This window comes from Pseudoliparis swirei, chromosome 23 (genome assembly GCF_029220125.1).
Source record: "Pseudoliparis swirei isolate HS2019 ecotype Mariana Trench chromosome 23, NWPU_hadal_v1, whole genome shotgun sequence".
Classification (NCBI taxonomy): domain Eukaryota; kingdom Metazoa; phylum Chordata; class Actinopteri; order Perciformes; family Liparidae; genus Pseudoliparis; species Pseudoliparis swirei.
In genome coordinates, this window is record NC_079410.1 from 8,995,612 (window position 1) to 9,013,610 (window position 17,999).

General features: G+C 42.4%; 2 protein-coding genes across 6 annotated transcripts; one reads left to right on the plus strand and one right to left on the minus strand.

Moving 5' to 3' along the window:
• Window positions 1-891: 891 nt before the first annotated feature.
• On the minus strand, window positions 892-7,078 carry rln3a (relaxin 3a). The gene is made up of 3 exons (XM_056407642.1): window positions 6,011-7,078; window positions 1,644-1,814; window positions 892-1,175 (listed from the first exon to the last, which is right to left on the minus strand). Exons 1-3 carry the CDS (start codon window positions 6,129-6,131, stop codon window positions 892-894), a joined length of 576 nt encoding a protein of 191 aa, XP_056263617.1. The 5' UTR covers window positions 6,132-7,078.
• Window positions 5,607-17,778, plus strand: rfx1a (regulatory factor X, 1a (influences HLA class II expression)). Of its 5 annotated transcripts, none has more exons than XM_056407638.1 (18): window positions 5,607-5,813; window positions 7,233-7,607; window positions 8,055-8,164; window positions 8,252-8,347; window positions 8,986-9,041; window positions 9,187-9,610; window positions 10,264-10,445; window positions 11,149-11,268; window positions 11,416-11,549; window positions 11,705-11,823; window positions 12,103-12,209; window positions 12,351-12,502; window positions 13,122-13,219; window positions 13,630-13,779; window positions 14,209-14,417; window positions 15,084-15,237; window positions 15,319-15,361; window positions 15,454-17,778. In XM_056407638.1, exons 2-18 carry the CDS (start codon window positions 7,253-7,255, stop codon window positions 15,612-15,614), a joined length of 2,670 nt encoding a protein of 889 aa, XP_056263613.1. In that variant the 5' UTR covers window positions 5,607-5,813; window positions 7,233-7,252; the 3' UTR covers window positions 15,615-17,778. The 5 variants fall into 5 exon arrangements, with proteins under 5 accessions (XP_056263613.1, XP_056263612.1, XP_056263611.1 ...); XM_056407637.1 differs by having other exon boundaries at window positions 5,607-5,786; window positions 8,986-9,080; XM_056407636.1 differs by having other exon boundaries at window positions 5,608-5,813; window positions 8,986-9,080.
• Window positions 17,779-17,999: the final 221 nt, after the last annotated feature.

A 17,999-nucleotide genomic window follows, 5' to 3' on the forward strand; every position in this document is an offset into this window, starting at 1 on the left:
TTAATCTTCTTTACCAACTATGACATTACATTGCTGCTTACAAATTCAGTCAGTATAAATCAGTATAATAACATAATAATGTATGGGTCATTTTAATGCCGATGCTTTCGCTACTTTAGGTCCATGTGGCTTGAATGTTGCGAATACTTCTGCTCTACTCTGTTTAAAATGTATTTAAATGTTGTATATTCATAGCATAGGGCGTGTTGTATAATATATAACTGGACTTGCACTTAAGTGAAGGATCTGGATCTGATACTTCCTCCATCACCAAAAATGTCACTGTCTTGAAGAGTTTTTTTCAGGAAGTATGTAGCCGCATCAAATGCTTCACATGAAATATGACAGCACAGCATATTTCATGTGATTTTAGACTATATTAAGCTTGGCTATTGAAAACATAATTTCAACATTACTTAAAAAGGCAATGATGTGGTTCTTTTCACACTTTTTTAAATTATGGATCTGAACCTTTAACCCAATGAGCACTCATTGTGTGAAATGAAACAAAAACTAAATACGGACAATTTACCTCTAACTAACAATCAAGAATACATATTAATGACAACAGAATTACATTTCTTTCTCTTGGGCTCAGCTGGTAATGAGAATAAGTTAATAGCAATATGTTTGATAGTGCTTGGGAAAGACAAAACAGCATGGTTCAAGACTGAAAAATTAAGGCTGTTTGTTACAAAGCCTGAAGGCTTAAACAGAAATATAAACAATTTGAACACATGGCAGCCCTTTCCATACATTTCATAGATACTAAAAACTAAACAATGCAAACAGTTTGTATAACAGTTTAATTGAAAACACAAGAGTGAAGAAAGTGTGTGTGTGTGTGTGTGTGTGTGTTTGTGTTCACTGAGGTGGCGTATAGGCGGAATCTCAGCAAAGGGAGCTGATCTCGCTCTTGCTGCAGCCCCACTTGCAGCAGGCATTGGACAGGCCGACCACCACGTCCCGGCCCTTGCGGTCAGCGTTGCGTAGGGCTTCCAGGATTTCCTCATTAATGAAAGAATGGGCCGGCCGGCTAAAGACTCCCTCGTGTTTGTCTCTGGCTGTGAAGCTTAGGTCTCTGTTCCTCTGGAGAAAACTCTCCACCGCAGGATTGTGACTCAAACCCTCCGAGGAATCCTCCTGGCGGGAGCTGAAGGGGTCCTCAGAAACATCTGTGGGAATAGAATGGGAAATGAAGAATGAGGGAATACTTTTTGTCTTGCACACACACATTAAATAATAGTCACTGCCCATTATCTCTATTCAGGAGCAATGGGATTCAAGGAGTTTTTTAATTAAGGGCTTCAATATTATACATTTAATCTAAATGAGAATGTAAGCTCTCTGATTGCAGCATATTGTCCACTATGAATGCTGATGTAGACAACTCACAAACAAGATGATTGTTCAATAACGGTCGTATTCTCTGCCTGTCTGCCCTTAAAATAACATGTGAGTTTCCTTTCCCTCCACTGATGTGGACAAAGCCACACGCTTGATGAGCAGAGGAAGGTCAAGACAGAAACTTCATCATGGACATGTTATTAATTCACAAAGAGTAGATGTCATACAATGAATGACTATGTTTCCCTCCCCAGATGAAATCCTAATGGTGATAATAGATCTGCTGAGCCGCTCACCTGCGCTCCTCAGTGAACGTCTCCATCGGGAGCCTCCGCAGGTGAAGATGACTGCCCGGATAAACTCTCGGCCACATAGTTTCACCCCATAAACTTGGTTGTCCATGGGCTGAACCCCGGCCACCAGCAGACACACAGCCAGTACCACAGCGTTCCACATCGTGCCCCGAGGAAATAAAGCGAAACAGAAGTGGTTGAAAACTGTTATTTGCCTTGAGCACCACTTGGCTTCTGAATTTCCAGCTGACCCAGGTGTGGTTTATAAAGGGGTTCGGAGCCCTGCAGACTGCGCACGCAGGCTGTCTCCGGAAGAAGCACAGATTTGAAAGAGAGATATAGTCAGAGACCTTTATGGAGACAAAAAGTGGACCAGAGGTGGCAAAATTAACGTATATGTCAGATGATTCAAGATTTCAAGATTCAAGATTCAAGATGTTTTATTTGTCACATGATCTAATTGGGTTTCAGAATGAGAAGCAATTTTGTCCCTTTTAATGTCCCTCAATATTATGATCTCATCACTTACATTTAACATGTAAAAATGCCATAACCGTAGGTCATATAGTAGTGGATGTGAATACAATGTAGTGAATATTAACAATAATGTAATTATGCTCAGCGATTACAACTCTGTATGTGTTTCTCAAAAGAGCATGGTATTTGCAGATATATACATTTTATTTGTTTGGATGTGAAACTATAAGTTATTAAATTTCCTAGATAGTCTGCTGTCTCCTACGGACACTATTTATTGTTGTGTGAGATGCATGGATATATAAAAGTATCAGTCAAATCAAAGCAAGAAAGAATTTCCAAGGATTTATCACATTTTCAAAATAAATCTTCAAGTTGGCAGCTGACACCGATTTGTATAAATCGATCAACATCTAAAGTCCCAAGAGTAGAGGTGCATTGTAAAGGTAATATCTTGAATTAAATAGGAAAATAAAACACATAGTGATCTCACATCACCTGAACACATGAAATCAATAATTCAGGCTTAATTTAATTCCCTCATGAGTTTTAACATTTGCTGACACCTCTACGGATATATATGTTGGCCATTGTGACCGCTATCAATTATTTACATCTGTTTTCCCATTTGTAATCCACACAAGACCCTGCATAACATCAGTTTGTATAATTTTCCTTTTCTCTTGAAAATTGCTTATTCTGTCATCTCTTTACCAAAAGGTGAACTGGGAGGACAAAGCCAGGACCAGTGACATTTCCAAAGGCCGATAACATAGAAGTCTTATTATGAGTCAGACAAAAATAAAACACGTTTTTATCTGTGTATCCACATAGTCAAAGGTCGCTCGTTTAGGAAATTACAATGGGTTCAATGAATTTGTAATTAATGTGACGATAGCAAGCAAATAAAATGGCATTTTAGGAGGGTGCACACCCTGACATTCATTAACACATCTGTCACAGAAGTGACCTGTGGAGGCCATGGCAGCAATATGAAAACCTAACCGTATAAACCATTCACACTGTAAATAATTGCAAATAATATGGCCCATGCTGTATAATTTGATTTAAGGGGTTATTTTGAATAAATAAAATAAAAAATTGCGTATCAGTAGCAGGTGTTGTCATTTATATGTTCCGTTGTATGAGCGTTGCGGAACATTTTTTTAAGTGATATTACAACAGAATTCATTTATCCTTAAATGCTATCCAAAAGTGTTGACCGGCACACGCAAGAAATTAAAGAAATTGTCCTCCTTGCATAAGGTTTATTAGTACTGGAGATGTATGGCTCAGTTTTGCCCCAAGTTATTTTATTAGGCCGAGAGCACCTCCGAAATCCATAATCTCACGATATAGTTTCTTGCCCTGACCTCCAACACCACCGTAAAGAATGTCTGAGTTACCTTTGATCAGGACTTGTCCTTTAACTCCCAAATAAAAAAAATCTCAAGGACTGCCTTTTTTCACCTATATGTAACATCTAAAGAATCAGGCACATCTTGTCCCAAAGCGATGCAGAAGAATGTGTTCACGGATTTGTTACTTCTTGACTAGATTACTGCAACTCCTTTTTTTCAGGCTGCTCTAATAAGTCTCCTGAATCTCTCCAGTTGACCCAGAATGCTGCAGCACATATGCAAATAAAAACTAAGAAAAGAGATCACATGACTCCAGTATTAGTTGCTCTCTACTGGATCACGGTAAAATCAAGAATCACATTTAAATCCTTCTCCTTCTTAAAAGGTAGGATGTGAGCCAGGGATTCAGTTATTAAGCTCCTCTTTGATGGAACCAGCTTCCACCTTCAGTCTGAGAGGCAGATACAGTCACCACATTTAAAAGAAGATTTTAAACTTTCCTCTTCAATAAGACTTCCAGTTAGGGTTCAGGTTTGCTTTGGACCTTAATATGATGCTAGGCCTAGATTGCAAACATTAATGCACATTACTAAATTTGCTTCTTCCAGGATTCTCTGTGCTTTCTTGCCTCATAGGTTTCCATAAATCAAGGTTACCCCTACTGCCATGCTGACACCTACTAATATTATTATTAGTCACACGACTACTGATACTGTTCGTGTTTCTATTGTCATTATTATTCTACTGTGTCCACCGCTGCGGTTATTATTAGTAGTCGTAATATTTCCATAATTTTCCATCTTACTGCTCTCATTGAATCAATCATTTCTGTCACATGCATTGAATGTGTTGTAACTCTGTTAAGTTGTTCATTCTGTCCACATGACATAATGCACTTATGTTGGTTAACGTTTTTGTGTGTGTGTGTGTGTGTGTGGGGGGGGGGGGTCATCTCCTCAGCTCTCTGTCGCCTGAAGTTCTCCAGCAGACACACAGGTACAACAAGATAAGTATGCAGAATGGCTGCGGTGGAGACACTGAAGTGAACCGGGTGCCATCAAGATTATTTGAGTTCATGACCACTTACGTTACTGTCATAGAACCAGCCAGTAAAAAGCCAGTACTTTATCAATACATCTGTTCAACATGTAAATGAAAGCAACCCATACTTCAATTTGCTCTGTCTGCAGTCTCTCATCCACGGCCTCTATGTTGATGCAAGCACAGCACAGAAGCTTGGCCAAAAGGTTTTAATTATCATTTTACAAACAAGCTACAACAAAAGCTTGCTGTCTGTATACATCTGTTTTGCTTAGTTTGTTATTGTAAACTTATCTCCTTGCTGAGACAAAGCAGTCAGAAAAACAGAAGACAGCTTGATACCCGATGACTGTGTTCCTCATATAGATTATTATCATTTATAAACTTCACTCGGAAAGGTCATCGATTTATTTGCATTTTAGATGTACAGTATGTCCGGTGAGATACTGATTTCTCTATATAGTGACTTGGCTGTTGTAAACATTATTTCACTGAAACAATATTTAGTTATATCTAAATTAGAGATAACTTCTAATTAGTTTTTTGAATCCTATATGTGTTTTTGAAAGCAATTATTTAGTCATGAAAAAGTGTTGCTTATTGAAAAGAGTAGCTCCATGTCATAATAAAATCCTAAAGATACCTATCCCTACCAGACGGCCACCGTAGTTCTAGACATGCCTGGGAAGGGATGGGTGAAGGGAGGGGTACATTGTTGCTTGCAATCTGCAAACTCACCACTACACATACAAATCTCAAGATTATAGATTATAAGATTTAGTGGCCGAAGAACAAGATAACTTTTGCCTAAAATATGTCAACAAGGCAGGTAACTCTAGCTGTTACACTTACTAGTCCTCACTTATTCGCATATTTAACTTAACACAAAATGGATGAATCTAAATATGTGCCTTTCCTCTTTATTTATATTGCAAATCAATTAATTTATGGTTTGAGGGTTTAGGGGGGACATTGGGATTGGACCTGCGTGATTCACGTGACAATCGAGCATCTGGAACTTCCTGTGACGAGCCTCTCTCTCTACAGGACTCTGGAGGAAATGCGCTGTGTGACTTTAAGACAATTTGGCAGCACTCAGCCAATCAGAGCAGAGGGGGAGGGAAGGAAGCGGATGGGTAGCAACAGTTGCCCTGGTGAGGACGAAGCACCATAGCCACGGTAGCCCTGGCGACAAGAACCCAGCAACGAGAATCAACAACAACAACAACTGAACCCGCCATAAAAAATAAAAGAAGACATTTAACCGGTGGGAAATACACACGTGGATACAGAGGTGAAGCTCTTTACACACAGGGGATATTTTATTTCCAATAATGCTTCAACTGAATTGTGCTATTGCTTTTTTCCTTCTTCCCTCGTTGTTTCAGTAGCCATATCAGGTAACTGCCTCCCAGTGTTAGCCGAGGTTTACCTGCAAGACAAACGTCGTTTTGGTAAATTAGTCGAGTCTCGTTCCCTGTATGGGGCTGTTTCTGCCATGACGACGCGGCCACAGACGCATACTCAAGCAGGCCGTTGTTATGGCGATGTCAAATGCAAAAGGTACAAAATGGCGGTTGTTGGAGAGACCAGTTAGCTCGATAGCTCGCATCAGTGCTGTCACGACATGCTCGTACTCGCTGCTGCTGGCCGTTAATGGAACGAACGACCAGTAACGGGCACTCGTCTTTTTTTAACGGTCATTTACGGGCATTGTGTGGCGGTTTCGTACGTTTTTATTCAGCAACTCCCGGCACAAACCCACGTCCCGATGTAACATTACATGACGTGAAGAAAGACAACATTAGGATAGTCCAGTTAAAAGTGCGACTAAAACGGACATGAGACCCGTCCTAGGACAAGCCAGACTAACTTAAGACTGAAATGTCGTCCTCGATGATGGGGAGTTGAAGGCGCAGGCAGGTAGCGGACATTTAGCGTTTGAGGGGCGTGGCGAGAGAAGACGTTCTGGATGTGCTTTGCAGGTCCAGTCCAGATGAACGTGTTTCTGAACATATTTAGCTCGATATGTAATACCGTGTCGTGTTTCTAATTGACCTATAACGTCAACATATATCAACCAAATTTTAAAAAGGCTATTTTATTTTGAAAACACAGATTTTAGTTTTCAGTCACAACAATGATCTTCCTCTGTGCTAACGTTGTCTGTTTTCATATGAACAAAGAAGAGAGGTTTATAAGTTAGTATAAAGGCTATTGTATTAAAATGTTTCTCTTATTTAGGATAAGGTGTGTAGCATGTAATATTCATAATTGTGTGTGACATAAAGCATGACAATGGCCATAGGATGTGAGATCACATTACTGGTAATGAGACACCGAAATGTGTGTGCAAACCCTCAGCAAATGTAGTCCTACAAGTGTGTTTGTGTGTGTGGTTTCCACCTACACTATTACATATCCTGCAGCAAACATCACTTGCGCCTCATGTTTAAGCATTGTCTCTCTCATCGGACTGCCTACTCCAAAACATGAATGTATTTTTCTGTAGAGATCACTTCAAAAGTTATATTATTCTGGAATCTGTGATTCATTACAATTTGCTCCATCCTCCAAAAGTTGGGACTTGTATCCGTTTACCCTCAAAAGATGTCTATCAAATACACATTTACCAGGATTCGTCCTGGAACTCATTCTGAAGCACTTATATATACTAGAAATGTATAACTAATCACTAGTTTATTTGTCCTAGTGTGATTCCCAGCTGTTGTCATGGCCACATCAGGCTACGTAGGTGAGATCCAACCAGCGGCTCAACCCCAGGGGGTGACTGTGACAACGGGGCAACCGGATGCCAGTTCGAGCCCTACAACTGCCCCTCAGTTTCTGGCTGAGATTCAGGCTACCGTGGCCACTCCCACTATTATCACATCCACAGACCAAACTACTCCCACTGATCAAGCCACCTCCATCACCACTCCGGAGCCTGCAGATGTTAGTCAAGCCCAGTCCACAGCACAGGTCCAGCCTCCTCAGACACAGTATGTGACTGCAGAGATCCAGGGCTCCCCCACACAGTCTGGACATTCTCAAAGCACTCCTCAGTACATCGTCGTTACTGTCACAGGTAAGAGCATACCATTATATGCCATTTGGGCAGAAGCAGTGATTCATTTCTTAAATCTATATTTAGTGATTACCCTACATTACAATTACTATGGTGACCTTTGAATGGTCTTTCATTTTTCAGATATGGTTTGTATACACACATATATTTTAAAGAGTAAGATCTGTCTTCATTAAAATGTATAACATTGTATTTTCTTAAGGACAGTAAGTTAAAACATATTTATTTATTGTAATAGTTTTAAAGATTATAAAACTAAGATATACATTCACATATTAGAAGAAACAATTTAGTTTTCTAGGTTTGTTGTTCAGAAACTAACAATAGTGACTGAGTGGTGGAATGAACAAGTGGGACACTTTCAAAATGGCAGCATATCAACAACTTTATGAAAGTAAAATAATGTCACCAACATGTGATTGTATTTACTTTCCCTTCCTCCTTCAGAGGGCTCCCTTCACTCGAGTGACAGCTTCTCAGACTCCAGCCCCCCTTCAGCTGTGGTGCAAACAGGAGTTCCCACGCAGGTTGTTCAGCAGGTACAGGCTGGTCAACAGGTAATATATGCTTGTATCCACACACACACATGATGGAATGAATGTTGCCTTGACTCTAAAAACGATGTATCATCTTTGTCTCTGCAGAGGTCAGTGGTGCAGGCCACCTCTCAGATAGCCAAGACTGAGCCAGGCACTCAGCTCAGTGTCACCAGTCTACAGCCTGTTCATATCAGCCAGGAGGTCAGTCAAACACACACACACACACAGTATGTCATTGGTGCTAAAATATGATGTCTGACAATAACAAAAATGACATCCACTACTGCCCAACTTCTTCACATTGTGGCTTAATAATAGCCAACTAATCACATCTGTGGTCAAAACCTTCCAGTTCCTTCCTTGTAGTGAGGAGACAGCGTTAGTCAGGGATACAAATCTAGAAGAATGGCCACTTCAACATATGGTAGGACAGCCAGCGTGCCAGGCCTTGGTATCAGCAGACTACATGAGCCATTGCTGCAGCAGGCGGATCTATCTCCCCATGGACATCCTTCAGTATTACCAGTCACTGGCCTTGCACTCTGTGTGTGCCGAGGAAAAGATAGGAGGAGCCCAGCCTGCATTCACAAGCTCAGGCCTCGATCAGCCACCGTGGCAAGCTACAACTACTGCTTTCCAAGTAGGTCAGGGACACAAGGGTGACTGCTGCCATATAGTCATGGGAACAGAGAATATGTCTGTAGTTAAGAAACGTATGTTATAAAAGAAACTGAAAGGTGTTCGGAGGATTGTCAGGCAAGATACAGTTGATATGGTTTAGCTAGGCAGAAAAGCATTTCTTGAATGTGTGTGTGTGTGTGTGTGTGCTCACTCCTTAGGTCCAGCAGCAGCTCACACCAGTGCCAGTGCAACATGTCTTTGCCAATCAAGTGCAGTATGTGGATGGAGAGACCAACTACACAACCAGCACCATGTTAGAATACAACTCTCGATCAATAGCATACCCATGTCTAGACATTATGTTTTCCCTTTTTACAGTTTACTTTTTCCTAACACATCTTTTTGTGTCTTTCATCCAGGCGTTCCAGCACTTTTCCCTACACTGACACTCCCTTGTACACCCAGACCACAGCTGCCCAGTATTATGAAGGTCAGCCAACTTCAGGCTCACAGGCTTCCACCACTGGCACACCTCTACCGGTCTCTGTCAATGCTGGCACGACAGGGGGTGTGTCCATGTTTGTTGCCCAGTCCACCAGTGCAGGAGGGGGAGGGGCCACCGTGGTGAGCACAGGTGGCACCACCAATGGGTCAGAAGATGGTGCAGGCACCAACGGGGGCGCAGCAGGCAGCTATGTGATCCAGGGGGGTTACATGCTGGGCAGCAGCAGCGGAGGGGCAGCTGGCAACAGTCAGAACTACTCACACACCGCCCGCGCCTCCCCAGCCACTGTGAGTATTACAGAGGGCGAGGAGGGTAGCGTGCCGTCGGCAGACAAGAAGGTATGCAGAGGCGCCAAGCGCAGGAATTTCTTCTCGTTTCCTTCTCATCCCCACAACCCTTTGGTGTCGCACACCGATGACGCCATAGTTTTGTCCTGTGGAAAGCACAATTACAAATATGGAGATTTGTATCGAGACCAGAAAATATTCACTGCGGATGATGCACAATTTGGAGTATCGGATCACATAAAGATGTGTCGTAGCATACAGTATTTTTAACTGTGCTGAAATAAAACAAAACCATGGCCTCATAATCTTCATATCATTACAGTGCATGTGATGAGGGGCATTTTTGATTTGCCTGAAATGCCCCAAAAATATATTGTTCATCCCAAATTCATACTATTTAACCCCACATGATAATGGCAACCAACCTATGTTTGGCAAGCATCCCATCAGTATTGCAGGTCATTCATTCATTGCATACCACATTTGTATGCCACGGCACGCAAACAAAGTATTTGTGTTTTCATTCCCAACGGATCAACAATCTGTAACTGTGAATCCATGTGATCGCATGTGCTTCACAACTGAATTATGTGGGCAAATACAAGTGCCTATTTTTGTGTGTACATATGTCGAGCTTCGTTTTTGTATCTATTGGCTTTGCTGACTGCACCAGCTGTTTCCTTTTCTCATTGCCTGCGTGTCAGGTACAGTGGTTGCTGGACAACTACGAGACAGCAGAAGGAGTGAGTCTGCCACGTTCCACCCTCTACTGCCACTATCTGCTGCACTGCCAGGAGCAGAAGCTCGAGCCTGTTAATGCTGCATCTTTCGGGAAACTCATTAGATCTGTGTTCATGGGGCTACGCACACGACGCCTGGGCACACGGTAAGACGGGTCATCAGACACCCGGACTCGTGTACAGAAGACATGACAGTCCATAAACACACATACCCCTTTCATACACGGCTGACCTGACAGGGTTGTTTGTATTGATAGCTTTGCTAATGTGCAGATTTTTAAATGTATTTGAAGGATACAACATGTTGGATATCAACCTGACATCACAGAGAGAACTGACAAACACAGAGGACTCACTTCGCCTCACAACAGTGATGCACATGAGTAGCACAGAAATCCTCTTTATACACACAAAAGCATTTAGACCTACATTAGTGGACACCCATCAGGACTCCCTGGAGGAGAACAATGGGTATTTTTGCTCTTTCGAACAATGGAAAATGTTTTCCTGGTGCAGGAGAAAATGTGAGTAGAGCTGAAGGCAGAGAGCGTGTGAGTGAATTTCATAAAGGAAGGGAGAGTGAGCATGTGAGATTGACTTTTTAGAAATGTTTTTGTATTATGGGTTTGATTAAACAATATCATATGTTTTTTTAATTAAAATAAATATATATATAGTTACATCAGTCAGTATTGTGACATGTAGGGGGCGTTACCACAGGTTTATATAGACAACATAAACTTCTTTCCTCACACATACTTGTTTTCTCCTCTATAGATTGACTGCGGGAGAAAGATTCGTCATCACAAGTTACTTTTTTATAAAAACATATTTATCTCGTCCTGACAGGGGTAATTCTAAATACCACTACTATGGGCTGAGGATCAAGGCGGGCTCTTCTCTTCTCCGCCTGATGGAAGACCAGCAGCATCTGGCCATGAGGCAGCAGCCCTTCTCACAGAAACAGAGGTGCACACACGTCTATTGTCTGTCATCAACATCAAATCATCTCACGGCTCCAAACGCCTGCTTTATGATGAGATACACTTGGCACTTCGTGGGGATCTGAATGTTTCATCTACCCTATCACATGGACTGTGTCCTGGTCCCTATCAGGTTGAAGCCTGTGCATAAAGTAGAGGGACTGACCAACGGCACAGCAGCCGGAGCCGGCCAGCAGCAACAACAGCAGCCGGGGTCAGGGCAGGTGGACATCAGCACCCAGGTTCAGCAGTACCAGCAGTTCCTAGGTGTGTACAGTGAACAGTAAATCAATACCTACAGGTATGAAAGTGATGGTTTGTCTAAAAGGAAATGTATGAGTCAGTGTCATACAAAATGATGTACTGTTCATTGGGGTAATAATGTGATTTATCTTTGTTTATCCCGTGCTCTTTTGTTCCAGATGCATCCCGAGCTCTCCCTGATTTCCCCGACATCGACCTCCAGGGGAAGTCTCTGCCAGAGGGAATTGAGCTGGAGCACATAAAGAGCTTTCAGCTGCTGTACAGAGAGCATTGTGAGGTAAGTGAATGAAAGGTAATCCGTTAGCTGGCGGCCACCTATTGAGTATTTATGTGTTCTATCTAGCTGTTAGTGAAACAAGGGAAGCCTACTTTGAATGAATGAACCCTGGGTGACTTGTAGTGTAGGACGGCTCACTGAAAAATAAGAAAAGAAAAAAGGTTTGAAAGTACTCCGCCCACATTAGCAAGGTGCATTATTAGATCATGTCCTTGTTTTTCTCACTTTGTGTGTCTTATTGATCTTGTGATAATCTAAGTGTGCTCTGTGTGTCTTCAGGCCATACTAGATGTGATGGTCAACCTGCAGTTTACCCTGGTGGAAACTCTGTGGAAGACCTTCTGGAGGTTCGGCCAGAATCAGGCTGGAGATGCCACGTTGGCTGTGTGAGTGGTCAAAACTTAAAGGCAAATTATCAAAATTCTATCCTAAACAAAAGTGTGAAGATTAGATTCTCCTCGTGAAGTAGCGGTACCATTTTATACAGAATGCAGGTAATTAAAACTGGCATGCACATGTTTTGACAGTCATGACGAGTCAGAGAAGCGCCTCCCTAAGTCCTGTTTGGTGGTGCTGTGCAAGTATGACCCAGTGCTGCGCTGGAGTCGGGACTGTGACAACAGCCTGTACCAGGCCCTGGTGGAGATCCTCATCCCTGATGTCCTGAGGCCCATCCCCAGTACGGCTTTACTATTACACACGTGTGATCATGGAGTCAAACATACAATATATCATTTGGAATTTGCCATTACATTATTTTTTATAGTTGTAACACAAATAATTACAGTTGCCATTCAAGCACATGTATTCATACTTACAGTCTTTGCACACAGAGAGCCATTCTTTAACTCAGTGCCTAATTGAACCATTTACCTATGAGAGAACAGAGGTCAACCCTATATTGGACATATAATAGGAATTTACTCCTTCTTGGTTGACACATTTGGAACGATGGACTGGCTCTGTAGTGACGTGTTCCTTATTGCACGCCTGCTGCTGCGCAGTAGAGACTCACTCAGGGTTTGAATTGAATTACTTAGAACTATGAGAAATGATCTTTCCTTCCATCCCTGCTGAACGGCTGACGAAGAAATATTGCCATGCCCTCGATATTTGTCTCCCAAGGAAATTGGAATCACATTAGAAATCTGGTCACGTGGCCAAGAAATCTGATTCGTAGCTATGTTCACCATGTTTGATAATCCTTCCTCCTGGTACATTCTCAGGGATTAGACAAATGAAAACATACTCTGAAGTGACCAGTATTAAAGTCCTTAATCCTTTTTTTTTGCCCACAGGTGCCTTAACTCAAGCCATCCGCAACTTTGCCAAGAGCCTGGAGAGCTGGCTGACCAATGCCATGATGAACATCCCGGAGGAAATGGTCCGCATCAAGGTACACGCCACTTGGATTCGCTTGCAGTTGGTGGAACGACATGTTTCATGAGCCACGGAGGAAAGCTTCTTCAGCATACAGGATTAGCCATTATGAAATATGTAGCTGAGACGGATTCCACGTTTAGAAACTATTAGAAGTCATACTTTGAAAGGCGCTATAGCTGATTTAAAAAAAAAAGTCCTATAATTTGCCCCCTCATTTTTGTTAAATTATGCAAATCATTTAAATTGAAAATAACAAGTATTCTTGATAGGAACCGTCTACCTTAGGGGCCTGTTACATGTATCTTCTTCTCATTAAGGCCCAGGCCAGAGCTGAACATACAATACTCCCCTCCTCAAAAAAGCTGCTCTATTCGGTGATAGATATTTTTGCCCTTTCATCCTTCTCTCCTTGTGTTCTCTCAGGTAACATCAGCCAACGCATTTGCCCAGACACTGCGTCGCTACACCAGTCTGAACCATCTCGCCCAGGCAGCCCGCGCTGTCCTCCAGAACACGGCCCAGATCAACCAGATGCTCTCCGACCTGAACCGCGTCGACTTCGCTAACGTCCAGGTCGGTTTGGTCCCTGAACGTTGTGCGCTGGGAACTCACGTCGGTTTCACCTGTTTGTGGTGTAAGCTTGCATACGTGTTGGTGTTGAGCATATGCAACACCTTCTGCTGTGGCCTGTGGTTTTGATGCATGAAACATTCGGTTTCTTCGAACTTAAAACAAGCCCTCTTGCTATTTCTCAGAAGATTTTTTTCCCCCTTCCTCCAGTGACTGAAGAGCACATTGTTAAATACAAGAGCCCTGCACCTGCACCTGGGAGGGGTTTAGTGTCTTGTTATAGACAATGTGGCAGAGAATGTATTTCAAAGGACTTCAACTTCTTCTGTTTGAAGTCTGTCTCAACATTTGGTCACCCTGCTGCCCTCTGCCGGTTCTACAAATGCCAGGTGTGACTGCTTCTGACTGATGCATCCTGTCCCCCCTTTGCAGGAGCAGGCTTCATGGGTGTGCCGGTGTGAAGACCGTGTCGTCCAGCGGCTGGAGCAGGACTTCAAGCTGACCCTCCAGCAGCAGAACTCCCTGGAGCAGTGGGCTGCGTGGCTGGATGGAGTCGTCTCCCAGGTGCTCAAGCCCTACCAGCAGAGCCCCGCCTTCCCCAAAGCCGCCAAGCTCTTCCTACTCAAGTGGTCCTTTTACAGGTGTGATGGGAGGCATTTGGCAATTCTTAATTTCCATTCTACTTTGTTGTCTTTGTTAATGCTGTGAGATTTAACTACAAGCTTTTGTTACACAGTAAATGAACAAATGTGTGTGAATGTACACTTGTGTTGCATGTTCAGCCTGAAGGTCATGACGGGTGTGACGGTTTTAAATTCACAAAAATGAATGGTTGTTAGATCGCATTTTGTCAATCAAGTGTTCCAAAAAGAGAGGAATGCTCGCTGTAATAAATGTGTTATCTTAAACTTCATCAATCATACACATGACATTTAAATCAGTATAATGAACTAGGAACCACATTTAAGTTAAAAAAAGACCACCGTAATGATCCGAGCATCACTTACTATCAGGTTTCATTCATCTCAGCTGCGTGGATGAATGTGTCAAATCACTGTCGGACATTATGAAATAGAATCAGCAGAATATATATATACATATTAATATATATATAGATATACATATATCTATATATATATTAATATCAATGAATAATGAAGTGGATTCACTGAGTCTCTCCTTCTCTTGACTCTCTTGATGCTTTGAACTTTGTTAGCAGGAATCACTGAGAAATACTTCTTATTTGTGGTTCAGAGGAAGAAGTGGTGCCGTCACAGAACACATGAATACTGATCTCTGCTCCTCAGTTCCATGGTGATCAGGGACCTGACCCTGAGGAGTGCAGCCAGCTTTGGCTCCTTTCACTTGATCCGCCTGCTGTACGATGAGTACATGTACTACCTGATAGAGCACCGAGTGGCCCAGGCTAAAGGAGAAACCCCCATTGCTGTCATGGGAGAGGTACTAAAGCACACACACATACATGAACTCAACAATGTGAGCCGTATATACAATAATGACACATTCCCCTCTTGCCATTAGTTTGCCAGTTTAGGCCGGGGTCTACAGCTGGATCCTGACAAAGGTAATTTACACCTGTTGTTTCTACCGTAGACAAACCACAGCCGCGTTTCAAGCATTCTTTATTACTGACTAATTTCCCCGTGTCCATCACAGAAGAGGAAGAGGAGGAGGATGAGGAGAGTGACGACGAAGGTCAGGAGCTGTCTCTTCCCTCAGACGCGGTCGTGCTCGGAGACGAGTCCTTGGAGCCGCCCGCCAAGCTGGCCCGGATGGACCAGAGAGTCCTCTTCATGACCGGATCGCCGGACATCTAAACACAACGTAACACAGATAGACGCGTGTTGATTATATTGAATTACACACACACACACACACACACACATGGATGTACAAAGAACACTACTTTATACACTTGACACATGTATATAGATCTTGTAAATGTGTGTGCATACTGTAACTGTCCCACTTGTTTACGCACACACAATCAAAACATCGAGTTCTGCTGTCGCACCATTGATTCCAGACCAGTCTTTGGCAGTGCAATAGGAAGTGGCTTCAAAACCCAGAGGAACACAAAGCATTTCAACCCTCAGTTGTATTGATCTGTAAAAATGAACTAAAGCCAGGCATGTTTTTTTGTCCTCACATCTCAACCTGTAGCCTCGCTGCCTCCTTGCTGAGGAGCTACTGCTCACCCTCGATCCTCCTAAAACTGTCACTGCCATATCAAAGTGGTCTTGAAAATACTGTGATGTGTGTGTGTGTGTGTGTGTGTGTTTGTGTGTGTGTAACGGTAGCTTCTACAGGAGGGAGCCAAGTCGACCTGTTAACAGAAACAGCAGAATTCAGTTGTTGATAATTTATTGAATACTGAGGGAAGCTGTTTTGTTCCTGAGGGACAGCAGACAGCATTTTGGGGTGGGTGATCTCTCTGTGTGTGTGTGTGTGTGTGTAGGTGTGTGTGTGTGTGTGTGTGTGTGTGTGTGTGTGTGTGTGTGTGTGTGCAATGGGGGTCACATCGCTCTGCTGTTATTTCTGGAGGCTGAACATGCTTTTCCATGATGGAGTGTGTTCACCTGTGTGTGTGTATATATGTGTGTGTGTGTGTGTGTGAGAGAGTGATTCATGCCAAGTGTTGATGGTTTTCTTCTGTATATAATTCAAGGTATTCATTCAGGCTTTGATTTGGGAGACGTGTATAGATTTCCTGTTTGATTTGATTTGCCTGTAAAGACACCGTTCTTGTGTTCTTGGAGTGCCTGTCGCAGCTGCCACACACACACACACACACACACGTAAAGATAAAGCTACGGCTGTGCAATCGGGGCTCCTATTAGTTGCTGCAAAAATCCTCTCTTTAATTGAACATCTGGTTCCGTGAGAGAGGTACTCTACGTGTCATATTTATATGTTCAAAGTTCTTCATTCCTGTCCATCCAATAAGTTCCTCTGTGCCTCACTTTCCTTTGATGTATACTTTTCCTGCCTTATCTCAATATACTTTCCAGTGTGTGTGCCAAACCTGTGCACTTTTACCCCAGAATCCACTGTTTTTAAATAACCTTTCTACATTTTAACGAGGACTGTGCCTGAGTAAGAACGGTGATGTACTTATATTCTACTGTATATGTATCCACTATTTTGAATTTTGTTGTCACTAAGTGAACCTCTTGTGCAGTGTATGGTGCTGTGTCGTCACACATTGTAAACAACCTTTGTGTGCATTATTGCTTTGTGATTGTACGTTCAGTTATCAATCCTATATCATATCTGATGACTTTTTCCACAAACAGGCTAAGGCCCTGCCTCTTTGCACATATTGAATATAGTCACCACATCTCTGACAGTTACCTAAAATGATTTTTGCTCATTTTTCTTTAAAGTCTTAGGTGTGTGTCTTTTATTGGTGGAGTGCAGGTGTCATATTTCGTACCGCTCGTGTGGTTCAGTGGTGAGAGGCGAGATGGCTCTTTCTGCACAGCCCTCCGCCGACACTCATCTCCCTCCCCCGTGCTCTCATCTCACTTGTGTTCTCGCCCTCCTGCCAATGGCTTTGTTTTGCTTCAGACATTCATATTCGTAAACACTGTTCGTCACGATTGGTTGTCGTAAACATGTCATTTCTGGGATTTTTGAATACAATGTCATGTTTTCAACAAGCATTGCCTGTTTGAAACCAGCACATCGTCCTCGAAGTGGAGTCCAATGCTATTACAGCCGAGTACATATCACTCCAGTCTTTAAATGATCTACAGCATATAGAATGGCCATTGTTTACCCGGTAAGAGGAACATGTTTAGTCATTTTTATTATGCATTGTTTCTCATGTACATAACTAATTGAGAAAAAAAAAGATGTTCAGTGGCAGTGTTTTATGAATTGGGTCTGCTCTAAGTATGACTGTGCCTTTGGAGGTGGTAGAATGCAATTCAGATGTTTTTAATTTTAAAGATATAAATTAAAGAATTTTTAAAATTGCCCTCTTGCACATTATTTTCTTTTAGGTTCAGCAATTGTTTGTTAAATGCAGTCAGACGTCAAACGGACGGACTTCCTGGCTCTCACACACACGACACTGGAGGAAAAACCACTACATTCAGTCTTTGACAATTACAAATATGTTAACTGGAAATGCTGCATTACAGAAATAAAAAGGTAAACATGTGTATTTTACATGTTCTGGGTTTAGTACCAATTGT